General features: G+C 42.6%; 1 protein-coding gene and 1 long non-coding RNA gene across 5 annotated transcripts in view; one reads left to right on the top strand and one right to left on the bottom strand.

Moving 5' to 3' along the window:
- pxdn (peroxidasin) overlaps positions 1-19,225 on the bottom strand; it is a 57,631-nt gene that overhangs the window by 25,365 nt on the left and 13,041 nt on the right. Inside the window, exons 1-5 of one of the 4 annotated variants that reach the window (XM_029828950.1) lie at positions 14,787-14,850; positions 13,563-13,634; positions 4,052-6,680; positions 3,902-3,973; positions 1,037-1,108 (exon numbers count right to left, since the gene is read on the bottom strand). Coding sequence is in view for 3 of the 4 variants with exons in the window: in XM_011614096.2 (XP_011612398.2) it covers positions 1,037-1,108; positions 3,902-3,973; positions 10,212-10,311; positions 10,484-10,586 (347 nt within the window). In the remaining variant the exon portion in view is untranslated. Of the gene's footprint in view, positions 1-1,036; positions 1,109-3,901; positions 3,974-4,051; positions 6,681-10,211; positions 10,312-10,483; positions 10,747-13,562; positions 13,635-14,786; positions 14,859-19,225 lie in introns of those variants that run through there. The other 3 variants (XM_011614096.2, XM_011614089.2, XM_029828938.1) reach the window with 3 other exon arrangements.
- Positions 11,801-12,647, top strand: LOC115247457 (uncharacterized). Its single transcript, XR_003886506.1, has 3 exons — positions 11,801-11,812; positions 12,265-12,360; positions 12,519-12,647. It is a non-coding gene; the product is annotated as an uncharacterized lncRNA (long non-coding RNA).

Here is a 19,225-nt window from a genome sequence, read left to right on the forward strand (position 1 = left end):
TTTGAAAAATTAAAAAAAAAAAGGACACTGTCCTCCAGTCTGGCAATCCCCAAAGTAACTGCTTTGAGGATAAGCTCGTCCAGAAACAAATGGCAGTGAGGACACAGCTGGGAATTTCTGTTCATTCCTCTCTTTCTTTTTTGGCCGGTGTGCCTTTATTTCACTCTCTGCAGTGATTGCAAAACATGGATATACAGAATTGGCTCACAGACCGGAATAACTAAACGGTAATTTAAAACCTTAAAACATCTGGTAGAGAATTTTAGAAGCAAAAGCAACAACACATCTGCACACAGTCAGGAAAGATCATATCCAGAATGTTGGCAGACAGAACTCAGGAGTAAGACACTACAGTGCATACACTTAATACACTATAATAGGACAGCTTTAAGTGTTTTAACTTACAACTAACTGATTGTTATGCATTTGAAGATTGAAAGCTAAATTTGCTTTATTTTAAGCGAGACCTCAGTTAACAGCACAGCTCATTCTTGGTGATATTGACCTATTGTGAGTAAAACTGTAAATATTCTTTCCGAAGAACATCTGGGGTTTTAGCATTAATGCTGACTTTGTCTACAATTGAACCAATAATAATATATAGGCAATATTTTAATCTTATGGGTTTTTTATTTCCACTGACTGATTGTTGAAATAATGGTGACCGGATTTTAATTGGTCAATGACCAGCCGTTCAGTTATGTCAGAAAATTGTTGATGTAACTCTTGAACCAGTTGTTGTGATATGTCATACCCCTGGTCTAAATTGACTGGCAGAAACGGGACATCTACTGTCACCCAGCCATTTCACTTTCCTTTCTGTGTGTGGTTTCTGAGGGTTCCTGAAAAGATTTCATTGTACCAAGTGTATAATGACAATATTATTTTATGCTCTGACAGGCATGATAACACAAAATGAAACCTTGCCGGGGACCCAGTATAAACTTGCCTGAGTTAACAATGCATTCTACTGTAAATGTGCACTAATATACATTTTAGGAACCAGGGACAAAAGACAAAAAAAAAAATAGCTTACAGTCTTTCCAGCTTTGGTAGGTGAGTGAATGATTCAGGTTCCAAAGACTCGATGTTGTTGAAGTGCAGGTACCTGAAGAGCAGTGTTCATACAGTACAGTAAAACTGCATTATAAACCCAAAGTTTGTTCTAATAGATCCCAGTAACTAAAAAATGATTTTCCCTCAGGGATGCATGTGTCATCTTATTCATGTGTTTAATCCAACAACTCAGTTTCAGTTAAACAATTTAAAGTGAATGTGTTAATTAAAGCACAAAACGACATGCTGAAAATAAAACTAAGTGAAATCGAATCATACTGATATTTTAAATAGGAAGAATACAATTGTATATTGGAAAGAATAGTAGCAAAACCTGTGACACAAGCCAATAAAGAAGCTTATGATGCAAAAATCCTTTTGCTTTTTGTATTTCCAAATTTGGACTTCCACAATTTATATTTGTATTGTTTGTTAGGCTGATGGCTCTTTTTTCACAACATGTGCTGCAAATCAAAACATGTTTGGATGTTGCACTACCCATATCTGGGATTAAAAAGCCACTACAGTAAATGCAAATAAGACAGACTTAACAGTAAGCACAGTAAATTCATTACACCTGCTCACGAATCAGTCACACCTCCACTCGGTGCTTCCACACGCTCCTCACCTCAGTAGAAAAGTAGGCCTAATTCACTCCCACACTGCCAGATTGTTGTTTTATCATTGTCTGAAATTCCCACGTGCTTTTTGGACGGCTATCCCGGTTTCCTGCCCAGGTCAACATAACAGCCTTCTGGACCTGATTGTGAGTTTTGTTGGTCAGTTTCCTGATTTTCATCTGCCTTTGCTGCCTTGTTCACTCTTCTCCTAACAAAGTGTGTTCTGCTTTGCACAACTTGCTGGCTTCAATACTTCCCTTCCATCTTCTGCTATCATCATTCTGCTACCTGTTTACTCCATTTGTGTTCTATTAACCTGCTTGCCTGCCTTTTAATCTGCTCAGGGCCTGTCCTAATAAAGTTTTGCCCTATGAAAACACGTGCAAACTTGATGCAGCTCGCAAAGCTGATCTTTAAATTTGATGCACCAAAAATTCCGTCTGTCAAATCAACAAAAATTCCTTACATAATACATTTAAACTATTTCTTATTATGAATATGTAGAATATAAGCAAATTTTCAGAACGCACAAAATACTACGAGGAGATACAAATTTTATCATTTGGTGCCCCAATGTGACCTCAAACTAATTGAGATCTTTGATTTTGTGTCTGTATTTAGCATGCAGGTACAAACTGGCAAAGTGTTTAGCACAAATGGCTGTAGACATTGTGGTGGGGAGGAGGCCTAGGTACACTAAGAGATGATGTTGAGAGAGAGAGACTTCAACAAATTTGGACAAATTAGAATCAAAATTGCAGTGACACATTGTCTATCTAGCAATACCATTTTTGATAACCTGAAAGCCCTTAGGCTGATTTGGAGCCAGGCACCAAAAGGTGCCATGCCATATCTCTGATGGAATAAGTCCTTGCAACTGTGCATTTTCTTGTATCTGGATCAATCAGTACACCATCACAGTTAGTGCCAGCTTCTCCCAGAAAATTTGTTTTGGTGTGTCTCCATAGTCTGGTGACAGCCTCCTCATTTAAATTAGGTGGTCTGCACCAATTTTACAAATGTTGACATTTTCACATATAATCATAGTAAATCACAAACAACACACCTACTAATGGCATGTGCAAATATGTTTTTGTTTGCTCATGCAATGTAGGGCTTGTTATATGGGATCTTAGTAGATTTCAGTACAGGTCAATAAAAAGTTTGCCTGTTCTGTTATTCATTCAATTCTTGCTTACTGTACTGTACACCTCAGACTTATAAAAATATGAATTAAAAAAATCTTATAATATTTATAATATAAAGCCCTAAATGAGTCATCAGTACCTTGTTCAAGGGTATATTAGCAGTGCTCTGAAGGTGTCCTGGCACCACTCCTTGTTATCAGAACACCTCTCAAATTTTGTCTGTTCTAGGCTTCAGCGGAGTACCCTCCGTTTTCTACCTCCAGTCCTACATAGACCGAGGTACCCCACCCTTCGTTTTTATTAATTTTCCTCAAATAAAACTATGATCCGGTGTAATTATCACATTCAAGAAGAGCTGAAGAGTGATGTGGAACACAAAGATATCTGGCCCCGCTAAATTCCTTAAAGCAAAATAACAATCTACACAATCTGGGCAAAAAAAGCATATGTACAATGGACCTTAACTAAAACAGAGAGCTGAACTATTAATTTGGGTCAATAAAGATCATTCAAATCATTGGGACAATGTGTAACTGGGTTACTGCGTTATAATTGTGGTATGTTATTTCAGATTTGTTTTTCATATTGAATACATACAAAACTTTATTTGTAGTTTGTACCACTAAATAAATAATTCTTGCTTTCAGTAGTCACATTATGCATTTTTGTGACGCTTCCAATTGTCTAAATTTATAACAGTAGAGTACTTTTAATATTTTGACCCCATGTTGAATATGCTATATCTCAATCTGTTTATTAACTTTAATTATGCTTAATTTTGTACAAGCTTCCAGGTGTCATCTGAAATATTTCATGCAGACATGACTAACAGATTCAACCATAACTAGACATTTACAGCTTCCTACAAAAGCACCTCATAAATCAATACATATTGACTGATAAACAAATTTCAAACCCTTGCAATTCAGCGCAGAACTGTTTGCATTGGAAGACCTCTTGTAACATAGTTCTTTAGAATATTTAACTATCACATATCTGTCATAAACAAGACATGTGACTCATGAAAGAACAAGCAAATAAGCAAAAAGGGGAAGAAGAATGATGTTGGTCACTTACAGTTGTTCAAGAGAGACAAGCCCCTTAAATGCTTGTCTGTCAATTGATTGGATTTCATTCTTGTACAAATAGCTGAAAGAAGAAATAATCAGTAACATTAGTAACACACACTTACACATCATTAAATTCTTGATGCAGTGCAAATTCTACCTGGAAAATATGAGAAAGAATTAAAAAATATGACTTTTTCTTTTGTTTCTACACTGCAAAGAGCACAAAATTGTAGTTATGAACAGGACAACCAACAATGCCGTAAGTCCAAATATGCATTCAGTAAAAATAAAACGTATTATTCTATCATTCAGCGTGCCTTTAGTCCTAAGACAAAATCTAAACACAAACCACTCTCTGTCTTTTGCCAGAATGTTTTCTCAGTATTAATAGGCATTAAAAGGCAATTCTAACCAGACAGCAGCCAAATGCAGACAACAGTATAGTACGCCTAAAAAGATATGTCACAAGCATCTTAATTCCACCGTAGTGGCATGCTGAAGATACAAATAACAAGTACACTAAAACTGGTATTAAAAATCAATCAGATACTTACAGGAGTGCAGGTTTTAAACTTATATCCTAAGTTTGATTATTATTTAGGCTGTTTGGAGACCTTTGCTGGAGATGATCCACCACAACTCAGTGTGGCATTAATTTAGCACCTGTGCTAGACTCACTTACTGAGGTGCTGATATAAACCTGCTGCTCTGGGCTGTCTCTGTCCTTCACTCATCTTTGGAACCTCGACCCTGCTACACGTCCATCTGTTTTGTTTTGTATTCAATAATAAACCTGGTTTATTTGCTTCACATCTGGGCAGCCTTTTATATGGTTTGTTGCGGCCTGGAAACCGGGTGTAAAATTGGTAACAAAGAGATATTTTAACAATATCGGTGGCTACAGTAAGCCCACTTTACATTGCACGTATTCCCAGAACAATAAAGTGTAAACTGATCCAAAACAACAATGGCTATTAAAAAAATTACAGCTTATTGACAGGTTGGCAATGACACCTTGCAAGGCTGCCACTCAACAGGGGGACAGATTTCAATTTAGCAGTGAGGCCTTTCTTCATCTCCTACCACATTCACCATGAATCCAAGATTTAGATACATTTTGGAGTGAATAAGTCTTCACATTGGCCAACATTATCTTTTTAGTTTCATAAATATTTCTCCATTATTTTTCACGCAAGTAAGATACGTTTTTATTCTCCAAACCTACATTCGTTCTAATCAAGCTTCCTTTGTTGGTTTATTTGTTGTACATTATTTGTTGTACACTAAAATCAATGTGTGATGCTCTGCCAGACAAAACATTGGTTCTGCCTGCTACATGTTCTGACCTGAAAGAAAATAAATAAATAAATTAAACCCACCTAAGAGTAAATTCACAACACTGTGTTTCGCAAACATGGGAGAGGTAAAAGAGAGTTTTAAAATCATGGACCAGGCTATTTAGAATATATCGGTAAAAGATGATAGAGACTGACTTCCACTGGTGTCCAAAAGAAGGAAACAGGTGGGAAAAAAGATATAGTTTGGCCCATCCAAAGCTATAGAAGCAGCTGACATCACTCAAGGCTTTTAGATGGACTGTGTATTAAATAAATGGGGCTTTACTGCATCATGAAGACAGGAGTGGCTGACAAAAAAAGCCTATATTACAATTGTGAAAACCATTTCCAATTTCCAATACCAAATAAAAATATCTTAGTTACTAGTAACTTTCTACAAATAGGAAAATGCCAACACAAAGTGCATGAGTTTTGGGAGAATAATGTAAATTTTAGTAACTGATCATTTTTGGTGACATGTTTAAACTATACTTTATCCACATTTGATATCACAAAAATATTATCAAGGAAGAAAGGATTTTTCCCCCCAGGCTTTAGTTTCCCTCCTGAAGTTGCCAAGGCTGACCTCAGGACTATGCTACATCCAAGATTTTCTGGAAAACAAAGAGATGCAGTGTTACAATGTAACAGCTAATGGAAAAAAGTGTACCAGAAACACTGCCACACTGCAATATTTACTCAGGAGAACAGCACATCTACTGTTCTACTACTGTTCACATTCTCTCTCTCTCTCTCTCCGTGTCTGTATACCTCTGTCTGTTGTTTGTGAGATCAGCTCGTGTTTAAACGAGGAAGCCATCAGGGAAGGAAAGTGAGGACTTACTAATGATCAGGAGGTCTAAGAAAACTTGTTTTAAGGGTAAAGAACCAGCTCATCAATGATGACGATGGTTTCTAGGTTTTTTTTACCCTTTAAGGAATGTGTAACTTAAACCTGAATGAAGCTAGGACTGATTTTAAATGAATGGACATTAGGCATATTGACATTATACTAATTCAAGAAACATACAGTTGTCCCAACATAGAAAGTGAATGGAGGAGAGCTTTTAATGGGGAGGCCATTTTAAGCCACCGGTCCAGTCTGAGCGGGGGAAGTGGGAATTTTATTTGCTAGGAGGTTTCTGTTTTTAGGGGGGGGGGGGATTTTAACTGCACTGAGAATCCTCACTTAGACAGGAACCATCCTGACCCACACCCAGCTTCAGCCCACACGCTCGGATGGCTGATCAGTCAGGAGCTGGCCAATGTGTGGAGGACTTTTAAAATGAAGAGAAGGCAGTACAGTTACAGAGGGGGAATGAGTTTTTCCTAAGCCAGACTGGACCGCTTTTATTGTTTTAAACACCAACATCAGCCCAGGGTGCTCTGGTCAGGCCCAGGTTCACGATCGCTTCGCAGATGGACGCTCCCTCCCGTTTCTTCTTTGGACTAGACAAGAAGAATGGACAAAGGAAGATCATTCACTGCTTACATACGAGTAGCTGCCCTGGAATTTCATCTTCATCTGAGATCAGGAAGTATGCTGCTGGATTTTATAAGAACCTTATAGGAGTGAGTGGTCAAGTAACCTAGATGTGCAAGACAGCTTTTTCAGGGGTCTCCCTCAGGGCAGCGAGGACACCAGCACAGGGTTGGCAGCAGGGATAACCCTGCAAGAGCTCCACGCTGCCACTTTAAATTTGCAAAACAGCAGAGCGCTGGGGTTGGATATCCTACCGGTTGACTTTAACAAGGTTTTCTGAGAGATTATCGATGGTGACTTGCTGGAGGTGGTCTCTGACAGCCTGAAAGTGGGCAGACTGCCCATGAGTTGCAGGAGCACTGTCATCACCCTGCTGCCAAAGAAGGGAGACCAGCAGGACTTAAAGAATTGGAGGCCAGTGTCCCTGCACAGATCACAAAACCCTGTCCAAGGTACTGGCCCTTAGGCTGATGGAGGTGATGTTGTCCATCATCCACCCTGATCACGCCTACTGTGTGCCCAACAGGTTCATCAGTGACAATGTCACTTTGATTAGGGATATTTTAGAACTCTCCAGTTCATCGGCCACACAGACTGGTCATATTTCCATAGACCAGGAAAAGGCTTTTGACCAGGTTGAACACCAGTACCTGTGGCAGACCTTAGCTGCCTTTGGGTTTAACTCTGTCTTTACAGCCATGGTATGAGCACTCTTTCGTGACATAGTGTGTGTTCTAAAGATCAACGGTAGGCTCAGTGCTCGCACTGATATTCAGAGAGGGGTGAGGTAGGGCTGCTCTCTCTCTCTCTGGGATGCTAAATGCGATAGACATCGAGCCTCTGTTGCACAAATTGCGACAAACACAAGTTAGCATATATTTACATATATATTAGCATATATATTTAAGTTCCCCGTGCCTTTTAAATTATCTGCCTATGCCGATGATCTTATTGTTTTAATCAATTTACAGGAAGACATTGATGTTTTAACAAATATTATTAATGAATACGGTTTTATTTCATCAGCCAAAATGAACTGGGGAAAGAGCGAGGCTCTGATGGCTGGTGGAGGGCTGGGAAGAGGTCTCAAACTACCCAGGGTCTTCAGTGGAAGACAGGAGGAATACAGTAACTTGGTCTTCCTGGGGTAAAAGGATTTTTGGGGAAAAACTGGGAAGTGTTAGGAGTTTTCCCTTGTGTTTTCCCTCTCCCTCTGCCCTCCTGTTCTTTGTCTGTGTTTCCCTTGTCTGTTTCCACGCTGGGCGGGGCTGCTTCCTGGTTCACTCCCATTGTGCAATCTGTACACCTGCGACTCATCTCCAGATAATCATCTACACCTGCCTCCTGTTTTAAAAGACTAGTCCACACTTCCATCTTTGCCAATTCGTTGTTCAACCCTCTGTAATTGTTCATTCAGATGTCTGTCAGTGCCGACCAGCCTGCCACGACGAAGAGTGTTCTAACTTTGGTTCTTTCTGGAGTTGTACTTCCACGTTTTGAGTAAACAATTGCTACAGGCCCTGGAGGAGAACAGTACCAGCAAGACGAAAGCCATGAAGAATTTGTCGCAGCAGGTCTCTCTCCTTGCTGCTTCCACTCCTTAACCCATCCTTTCCAATGCCAGTGCTGTTGGCACAACACAGCAGGCTAGCAGCACCTATGTCTGCGACCCAGAGCCATTCCATGGGGACCTGCTTTAATGCCGGTTAGTTTTCCAGCAGGAGGCACATTCATTCCGTGATGACTTCTCCAAAGATTCTTATCTAGTGTGCCTTTTATGAGGCAAGGCACTGGCGGAGGCAGTCAGCTCCTGCACTCGCCAGGAAACCATGCCTTATGCCCAGCTGGAGGGGAGCCTGATCATCCAGATCAATCAGGAGACACCTCCACCTGCCTATTGTCTCTTTACCAAGAAAACCGTTCTGTGGCAGACTTGTCAGTGGAGTTTTGGACCTTGGTGGTGGATGCCGGATGGAACGAGCCTGCGCTTCGGAGTATTTTCTTGCAGGGGCTGAGTGAGCGTCTGCAAGATGGACTCATCCTTTGGGACGAATCCCGGGACCTGAACTCCCTCGTCTCCCTGGCTATCTCGCTGGACAACTGCCTGAGAGAGAAATGCCAGGGATGAGCATCCCACACTCTGGCTCCTGCCCTCCCTTCCATTCACATTCTCAATTTCTCCCCCTTCCTTTCGAGCGCCATTCAGCCCGGTCTAGGCACCCCTAAACACTCCACTCACTGCTGAGCAGCCAATGCAGCTGGGGTGTGCCAGGTTAACATCGAAGGAACGACATCCAGGCGGGTGATTGCCTATACTGTGGGCAGACTGGTCACTTCATTTCGGTTTGTCCGGTTCGGCCAAAAGTGCAGGCCCGTCAGTAGCAGCGAGGTTACTGGTGGGCCAGGGCCATGTTGGACAAACCTTGGATCAACTCCTTTTGGCCTGTCTCTTCATGTGTGGGAAGTCTAGTTCTCCCCCTCCAGGTCTTAATAGATTCCAGAGTCCAGGACAGCCTTCTGGATGAGGAATTGGCTATGCAAGCTGAATGCTCGCTGGAGCCCTTGCCATCACCTTCACCGCCACTGCCTTGGACGGGAGAATCATTGCTCAGGTCATCACTTCTGTTAACCATTCAGAACAGATTTCATTCCTCATCATTCCAGCATTCAAGGCCCCGATGGTACTGGGTAACCCTTGGCTACTCCGCCATAACCCTCAGATTGACTGGATACACTGTAAGGTGTTGAGTTGGAGTTTGCACTGTCATTTTGTCTGTCTCAGATCTGTGCTGACTCCCAGAAGAGGTTCAGTCACTCCTTGTGCCCCACCAGTACCTCCCGATCTCTCAAAGGTGCCCAAACAATACCACAATCTTGGTGAGGTATTCAGCAAGGAGAACGCACTCTCCTTGCCTCCCTATCGACCCTATGACTGTGCTATGGAGTTGATGACAGGGGCTTCTGTTCCACCAAGTCGGTTATTTAACTTGTCATATGAGAGGGGGGCAATGGAGTACATCACCTCATTCCTAGCGGCAGGGATTAACCAACCACCCTCCTCACCTCCTGGGGCAGGGCTCCTCTTTGTGGCAAAGAAAGATAAGTCCCTCCATTCATGCATTGATTATAGAGGTCTGAATAGCATCACCATCAAAAACATATACACACAACCACTAATATCCTCTGCGTTCAAGCCTCTTCAGCGATGGTCGAGTGGCTGATCCTAGCAGGTTTGCTTTGGGATTATAGCAAAATTGCCTCATCCCTCACGAAACTCACTTCTGTTAATGTCAGCTTCAACTGGTCACCTGAGGCAGACATGGACTTTGAAAGGCTAAAGAAGCTATTCTCCACAGCAGTGGTTCTTATCCAACCTGACCCCAGCAAGCACTTTGATGCCGAGGTGGACACCTCTGATGTTTGGGCTGGGTTATCGCACTACACCGGTCCTGACAAACAACTTCATCCATGTGCCTTTTACTCATGTAGTTTCTCACCTGCAGAGTCCAATTATGATGTGGGGGAACCGTGAGCTACTGGCGGTCAAGTTGGCCTTGGAGGAGTGGCGACACCTGTTGGAAGGGGCTGAGCAACCATCTGTGGTTTGGACAGACCACAAAAATCTCTCTTACAGTTTGTTCGCTAAATGATGGAATTCTGTCAGGCCAGGTGGGTGCTTTTTATTTATTTTATTTTTTTAAGTCAATTCCAGTTCACCATAACCAACCGTCCTGGCTCCAGGAAACTCAAGCCGGATGCCCTCTCTTACCAGTTTTTGCTGGAACATGGTCCATCCCAGGTGCCATCCTGCCCAAGGAACGGGTGACAGGGGTGCTCAACTGGGTGGTGGAGAAGGTCGTGAGAGACACCATGCATCAGCATCGAGACCCAGGAACTGGACATCGTCTGTTTGTCCCGGACCCTGTTCACTCTCAAATGCTGCGATGAGGACACTCTCACTCCAACTTTGCCTGTCACCCTGGCGCCAACTGAACAATCACCTTCTTGCAGCGTTACTTTTGGTGGCCAACACTGTAGAAGGATACAAGTGAATTTGTGGCTGCCTGTGAAGTCTGTCCTCCAGGTAAAGCACAGCACCAGGTGCCAGCAGGACTTCTACAGCCCCTGACCATTCTGGGAGACCCTGGTCCCACATTGCCATGGACATTGTCACAGGCCTTCCTCCATCCAAGGGAAATACAGTCATTGTGATGGTTGTGGATCGGTTCACTGTACACTTCCTGGCTCTGCCTAAGCTTCCTACTGCACTAGAGACTGCCAACCTACTGGTAGACCAGGCTTTCCGACTCCACGGCACTCTTTCCAACATTGTTTCTGACAGGGGTCCCAATTCACTTCACAAGTTTGGAGGGCTTTTGTCAAGGCCCTGAGAGACTGTCAGCTTGTCATCAGGCTATCAGACCAAAAGGGCTAATCAAGAACTGGAGTCAGTCCTTCACTGCATGGAGTAATCATCTTCCTTGGGTGGAACATGCCCACAACACCCTCACCTGTTCCGCGCTAGGATTGTCCCTCTTTGAAGCCTCTCCGGACTACCAACACCCCTCCTCTCCTTCCAAGAGCAGAAGACTGCAACTCCATCCGTACAGGAGTTCTTTCAGTGGGCCCGGCAGACCTGGAGAGCAACTAGGTCAGCCCTGGAATGCACCCAGTACACCAGCCAGCATTTGGCCAACCGACACTGTCTACCAGCCCCTTCCTATCAACCTGGCCAGTTGGTCTGGCTGTCCACCCAGAATATCCCATTGGCCACCAAATTCCGTAAGGTCTCTCCCCGCTTCATTGGACCCTCATTGAGAGTATCATAAATCTGTCTGCCGTTCGTTTTTTGCCTGAGTCCATGAAGATCCACCCCAACTTCCATGTCTCTCAGCTGAAGCCTGTATCCACCAGCTCTCTGTCCCCTCCTTCCAAATCACCACCTCCCCCCGGCTCATCGATGATCAGCCTGCTTCAGTACCTACCAGTACCCCCTGGGAGGGGTATGGCCCTGAAGAGTGTTCCTGGGTGCCTTGCTCATTTATTCTGGACACAGAGCTGATTGCTCAGTTCCATCGCGATAACTCCAACAAACCGGGTGGGTCGCCTGGAGGCTCCCATTGAGGAAGGGTGGTGGGGTACTGTTAGGAGGTTTCCCGGGTGTTTTCCCTCCCCCCTCCCCTTCTGTTCCTTGCCTGTGTTTCTCTTGTCTGTTTCCAGGCTGCTTCCTGGTTCACTCCCATCATGTGATCTACACACCTGCGACTAATCTCCAGATCTCCAAATCTACACCTGCCTCCAGTTTTTAAACCTGTCCACACATTGTCTTTGCCAATTCATTGTTCAACCCTCCGTGATTGCTCATTCAGATGTCCGTTTGTGCCGCCCAGCCTGCAGCCTCAACGTTGTTTCTTTGTGGGATTCTCAGCCTGCTCTGATGAAGAGTTTTCTAACTTTGGTTCTTTGTGGAATTCTACTGCCATGTTTTCAGTAAAGTCTGATGTGGTCAAATGTACTCAGTCCTGTATGTGTCTGCTTTTTGGGGTTCAGCTCGTGTCTGCTGCTCCTCACAGGAAGATTCCCTTAAAAGAGTTAAAAGTTGGCTGGAGAAGTGGAGTTGGCTTCTCCCAAAGATGTCCTTTAGAGGTAGGACACATTGTGATCAATCTGATGTCCTCCACCCTGTGGCACAAGATGATGTGTGTTGACCCTCCGGCTCCCCACCTTAGTCAGATTCAACAGGTTTTAGTTGGTTTTATCTGGGACAAGCTACATTGAAAACTACAACATCTGTTTCCATACAGGATGCATCTGGAAGGACGCTGTATAAGATGCTGGTGGAGACCATGAACAGGCACAGACTGAACCTTTGGCCTAGCTCCAGACTGCAGGCCCCAGTGGAGGGCGCTGTACAAGCCGCCACTCTCTAAGAGACATGCTGACCTCCACTGGAGTCCTTCATAATATCTTCCCAGTGAACTCATTCATGTCAACCATTAATGAAACAGTGGAAGACAAGTGCCCCTTTTGTGAAAGTGTACAGCAGTGTATTTAAGCCGTAGGAAAAAGATAGAAGAGGGTTTTATTGTTGAACCTGTCATGGTGTGTATTAATATGATCAAGTCCAGACTCCTCATTGATTTTAACTTTCACAAGGCAACTGGAGATCTGGACTCTTTCAAGCAGGTCTGGTGTTTTAATCATGTCCTCTGTTTTTTAAGCAGGTGCCTCTTTGAATTTGGAAGATGCACTCATGTAGATTAGATAGATTATTTATTTAATTACTTATTTATTTATTTAGAGTGAGTGTTTTTAAAGATCTAAATTTTATGTATGTTGTTTTGTAAGAGCAACAAAGCTGTTTTCAAAATTCTCTCTCTCTCTCTCCCCCATTTCCATTTTTTTTAATTGTTTTGATAATCAATTACAATACCTGCTACCAAGAAAAGAATGCCAATTGTTCTCCAGAGGGTTACCAATAACCTCCACATAACTAGCTGGCCATATAAAAATTAAAAGGCAACTTGCAGCAACATAGAGACAGCACAGCTTCTTGGTTTGTCCTGGCAATGACTAATAAAATGATATGTCTCACACACTCCAAATATGTTTCCAGCCCTGCCTCCAGGTCAAGACTTCCAGACATACAAAGGAACAGTCAAAAATTATACATTCTTCTACTTTATCAACTGTTTCCAGAGGGGTCTCATTATTATCGACCCCCCACTGTTGTGTTGACAAAGATTGAATTAAAATGTGTCAGAACAGATATACTATGTATAGCATACTGCCTCAATTTCAATTACTTGAGCTAAAGCCACACTTAATTCGATATAACAGCAACTTACAGATATTTGAGGTTTTCCAAATCTTCAAAAGCCCCTCTAGGAATCCTTCGTATACGATTGTTGTTTAAAAGGCTGTGAAAACAAAATAAAATTTAGGTGACAGGTATAAATAAAGTATAGCTTCTTTCAAATGTTTACATTGTGTGCATTGGGAAAGCCAATGTGTTAAATTGGGCTGATGACTAGGACAGCAACAGTTGTAGTGGATTGTCCTACTTGTGATGAAGCAGGCTGTGACTGCTGTAAATTGTGTTATTAATGAGATCAACTGCATTCAGTCCTGCAGGATGAAGTCACATAGCCTTAAAAAGTTTTAATGGCTTAAAGAAACATGAATATGAAATACAAATGTAAAATATTATAATTTGCATTTTATGCATAATAGGCATGAAACATAACAATTTAAAGCAGGTATGATGCTTATCAAAAGACCCCAAAACAAGATATAATTCTTCTTTATTAGGTACATTGTGCAGTACAGTGAATGTATAAGATTACTTCTCTCTCTCTCTCTTTCTATGAGTATAGGAGAGAGAGAGAATTTAAGCTGAGTGAAACTCAATCTTATCAGTACCGTTACCTGGCACTTGGAAAAAAATTTACAAAAAATCAGTGCTTTAAACTGACTATAACTGAAAACAATTAAAGTGCATGTAAACTGGTTAGTTCGACTACTAACAGAGTCCTACTTATCCTAGACAATGCGACTGGAAATCGACTTTCCTACCAGGTATGACCCCGGAAAAAACATCAAAGGAAGCATTCATGACCATGAGACATAAGATCAATAAGTAACGTGTAAATTATATATGAGATTAAGTAAATTGTACGATTATTCATCTTCATTTTGTTTGAAATGTCGGGCTGCTGCCTTTCTCCAATTGTTTATTATGTGACGTAACAGATCAACGAGAAAAGGGAGCCGTATTGATGCCCTGAAAAGACACATATTGTCACCTCGTGTTGATGAAAAGCACATATTTTCCTCAGTTATTCGATTTTGTTGCATGTAAACTGGGACAAGGACTGAATTTCAACAAGACCGCTAAATTTTTTGCATAGCTTGATTAAACTGCGTAAATAAAAGTACTGACTGTGGGGTTTAATGGCAATGATTTAATTAAATTTGAGTATGAAGTGTTAAATTTTAATTCTTACTGATGTGCATGTACTAATACTATTACTTGTAATGTTACGTTGTTGGGGACAGTATCAGATACTTACAGTGTGTTGAGGCTTTTTAATTGTCTGAAGGAACCTGGCTGCAAATCCTTGATTTTGTTGAACCTTAGATCTCTGGAGAATAAAAGAACAATACATTTCTATATGGAGATTAAACAATTAATTATATTTTGCACATAATTTCAACACTCACACACACACACACACACAAACACACACACACACATATATATGCTGCTCAAAAAAATTAGAAGAACACTTTTTAATCAGAGAATAGCAACCTATCAGTCAAACTTCTGGGATATTGATCTGGTCAGTTAAGTAGCAGAGTTGGTTGTTAATCAGTTTCTGCTCCTTTGTTGTTAATGAAAACAACAACAGGAGCATCAGAGGGGCAACAATGAAACGGCCCCCAAAAGAGGAATGGCTTTCCAGGTTGAGGCCACTGATACTTTTTTCCCTCCTATCTATTTTGGCTGATTTTTTACTGACTGACTTTCTATTGCTGTAGTTTGGCTTGGATCAACATCTCTGTTGATAGCATGGTGCTGTACCTGGACACTACAGAGGTTGCACAAGTAGTCCAACTCCTCCAGGATGGCACATATTGATGTGTCGTTGCAAGAAGGTTTGCTGTGTCTTCCAGCACAGTCTCAAAAGCATGGACGAGATTCCAGGAGACAGGTAGTTACTCCAGGAGAGCTGGACAGGGCCGTAGAAGGTCCTTAAACCCTCAGCAGGATCGGTATCTTCTCCTTTGTACAAGGAGGAGCAGGATGAGCACTGCCAGAGCCCCACAAAATGACCTCCAGCAGGCCACTGGTGTGAATGTTTCTGACCAAACAATCAAAAACAGGCTCCATGAGGGTGGCCTGAGGGCCTGACACCCTGTAGTGGGCCCTGTGCTCACTGCCCGGCACAGTAGAGCTCGATTGGCATTTGCCATAGACCACCAGAATTGGCAATTATGCCACTGGCGACCTGTGCTCTTCACCGATGAGAGCAGGTTCAACCTGAGCAAATGCGATAGATGTGAAAGGGTCAGGAGATGCCGCGGAGAACGTTATGCTGCCTGCAACATCATTCAGCATGACTGGTTTGGTGGTGGGTCAGTGATGGTCTGGGGGAGGCATATCCCTGGAAGGACGCACAGACCTCTACAGGTTAGATAATGGCACCCTGACTGCTATTATGTATCGGAAGAAATCTTTGGACGCATTATCAAAACCTAAGCTGGTGCAGTGGGACCTGGGTTCTTCCTGGTCCACGACAATGCCCGAACTTATGTGGCTAGAGTATGCAGGTAGTTCTTGGAGGATGAAGGAATTGATACCATTAACTGACCCCCACGTTCACCTGACCTAAACCCAATAGAACACCAATAGACGTTGTCAGTAAACGTAAATTTGGTAAATTTCACGTTGGAGCAAACGACACCCGGCTTCGTCAGTCGGAGGTCACCAAAATTGACATAGAGTCGGTGTGCTGCTACGCAAAAATGATGTCAGACTCCGTAGCATTCTCTGGTCCCCTCCCCAATCTGGCCAGCGATGAAATGTTTAGCCGCATGTCATCGCTTCGTCGCTGGTTTTCACGGTGGTGCCCCGAAAACCAGGTGGCCTATATAGACAATTGGAGCACTTTTTGGGGAAAACCTGATCTGATTAGGAGAGACGGTGTCCATCCCACATGGGATGGTGCCTCTCTCATTTCTAGACAATCCAGGGTCCAGACCAGGATGCAGAGTTGTAGTCTTACACACCTCTCTGCTGCTCCCATAGAACCCTCATCAGCCAACAATAACATATTTAACACTATAGAGGTAGTCTCTGTTCCACGGTTAAAAGTTCACCAAGCACAGAGCAGGAGAGCGGTCAATCACCATAAATTTATTAAAATTAATACCAAAGCACAACTTGGAGAAACTAATATCACAATTCAATGTGGGCTGTTAAATATTAGATCTCTTTTGTGTAAATCCCTGTTGGTGCACGACCTGATAGCGGATCATCACATTGATTTATTTTGTCTTACTGAGACCTGGCTTCAGGAGCAGGAGTATGTTAGCTTAAATGAATCTACTCTTCCTACCCATCTTAATTATCATATTCCTCGTGTTACTGGTCGAGGAGGGGGAGTGGCAGCAATCTATCACTCCAAGTTATTAATTAATCCTAGACCAAAATATGGTTCCAGTTCATTTGAAAGCCTGACTCTTGGCATCACCCATCTGAACTGGAAGGCAGAAAAGCCACTTTTGTTTGTAGTTGTATATCGGCCCCCCTGCTGGGCCACATTCAAAGTTCCTATCTGATTTCTCTGATTTCTTATCTGACTTGGTCCTTAGAACGGACAAAGTCATTATCATTGGAGACTTTAATATCCATGTAGACGTAAATGACAGCTTTAGAAATGGCTTCATTTCATTACTTGAGTCATTTGGTTTCCTCCAGCAGATAAACCAACCAACTCATAACTTCAACCACACCCTAGATCTAGCTCTGACTTATGGCGTTGAGGTAGAACATGTGTCAGTGTTCCCTCAGAACCCACTCCTGTCAGATCATTCTTTGATCACTTTTACATTCATGATTAAGGATTCTTCTATGCTCAGAGCACAGTCTTACTATAGCAGATGTCTTTCAGATAATGCTGTAGCTAAGTTTAAGGAAGTGATCCCTGTGCTAATCTAAGGACCACTGTGTGTTTTCCCAGGGATCAGTCATTATAATCTTAGCCCTGCTGAGGTTGACTCTATTGCTGGAGGTGCAGCAACCTCATTGAGAATCAGGCTTGATTCTGTTGCCCCCCTGAAAAAGAAAATAGTAAAGCAGAAAGACCCTCAAGCAGAAAGCGTGCAGACTAGAAAGGAAGTGGCATTCTTGTAAAATAGATAGCTATCATGTAGCCTGGAAAGACTGTCTATTAGTTTACAAAAAGGCCCTCCGTAAGGCTAGAACAGCTTATTTTTCTTCTTTAATTGAGGAAAATAAGAACAACCCCAGGTTTCTTTTCAGCACTGTGGCCAAATTAACCAAGAGACTTTAGAGCTCATCAGAGCACAGAAACAGCACTTCTTAAAGTTACTAATGATCTTCTCATAGCTTCAGATCATGGACTGGTCTCTATGGTGGTTCTGCTGGACCTCAGTGCTGCTTTTGATACAGTTGATCACAGCATCCTGTTACAGAGACTGGAACATGTGATTGGCATTAAAGGGACAGCACTAGACTGGTTTAGATCACATTTATCTGATAGATACCAGTTTACTCATGTCCATGGCGTCCCCTCTTCATACAGTAGGGTTAGCCATGGAGTTCCTCAAGGTTCTGTACTTGGACCAATCCTTTTCACCTTGTACATGCTTCCCTTAGGGAACATTTTACAGCAGCATGGGATAAATTTTCATTGTTATGCTGATGACACTCAGCTTTATCTATCCATGAAACCAGAGGAGACAGAGAAGTTAGTGAAGCTTCAGACCTGTCTTAAAGACATAAAGTCCTGGATGTCTTCAAATTTCCTTCTCCTTAACTCGGGAAAAACTGAGGTCATGGTGTTTGGTCCTGAACCTCTCAGAGATAGATTAGATCACACGATCACTCTAGATAGTATCTCCTTAACATCTAGTCTCTGTGTGAGGAATCTTGGAGTAACTTTTGATCAAAATCTCTTCTTCAACTCACACATTAAATTAGTCTCTAGAAGTGCCTTCTTTCACCTGAGGAACATCACAAGGATTAGAAAACTACTGACCCACCATGATGCTGAAAGGTTAGTCCATGCATTTGTTACTTCCAGGCTGGACTTTTGTAATTCTTTATTATCAGGGTGTCCAAACTCCTCTTTAAGAAGCCTCCAGCTGATCCAAAATGCTGCAGCCAGAGTTCTGACAGGTATTGACAAAAGAGATCACATTACTCCTGTACTGGCGTCTCTCCATTGGCTGCCCGTTCAATTTAGAATAATTTTTAAAACCCTTCTTTTGACCTACAGGCCTAGCTCCATCCTACCTGGAGGAGCTAGTGACACCTTACCAGCCCAATAGACCGCTCCGCTCTCAGAATGCTGGTCTACTTGTGGTTCCCAGAGTTTCTAGGAGTAGAATGGGGGGCCGAGCATTTAGCTACCAGGCCCCCCTGCTATGGAACCAGCTCCCTGTCCAGGTACGGGAGGCTGACTCCATCTCTACTTTTAAGATCAGAATTAAAACCTACCTCTTTGAAAAAGCTTATTGTTACTAATTCTGTAGTTCCAGTTATTATCATAGACAGACAAATTATCATACTTAGGGGGTCGTCTAATCATTAGGTTAACATCTTAGCTATGCTGCTATAGGCCAAGGCTGCAGGGGTCCAGAAACATGATCACCTGACAGGCCTCTGTCACCCCACTGGGTCATGGTTTCCTCTTCCCTCCTCTCCCCTAATATGTTATTTACTGTAACAATAATGCTCAATAAAGACAAGGCAAGGAGTTAT

Source organism: Takifugu rubripes, chromosome 2, assembly GCF_901000725.2.
Source record: "Takifugu rubripes chromosome 2, fTakRub1.2, whole genome shotgun sequence".
NCBI lineage: Eukaryota > Metazoa > Chordata > Actinopteri > Tetraodontiformes > Tetraodontidae > Takifugu > Takifugu rubripes.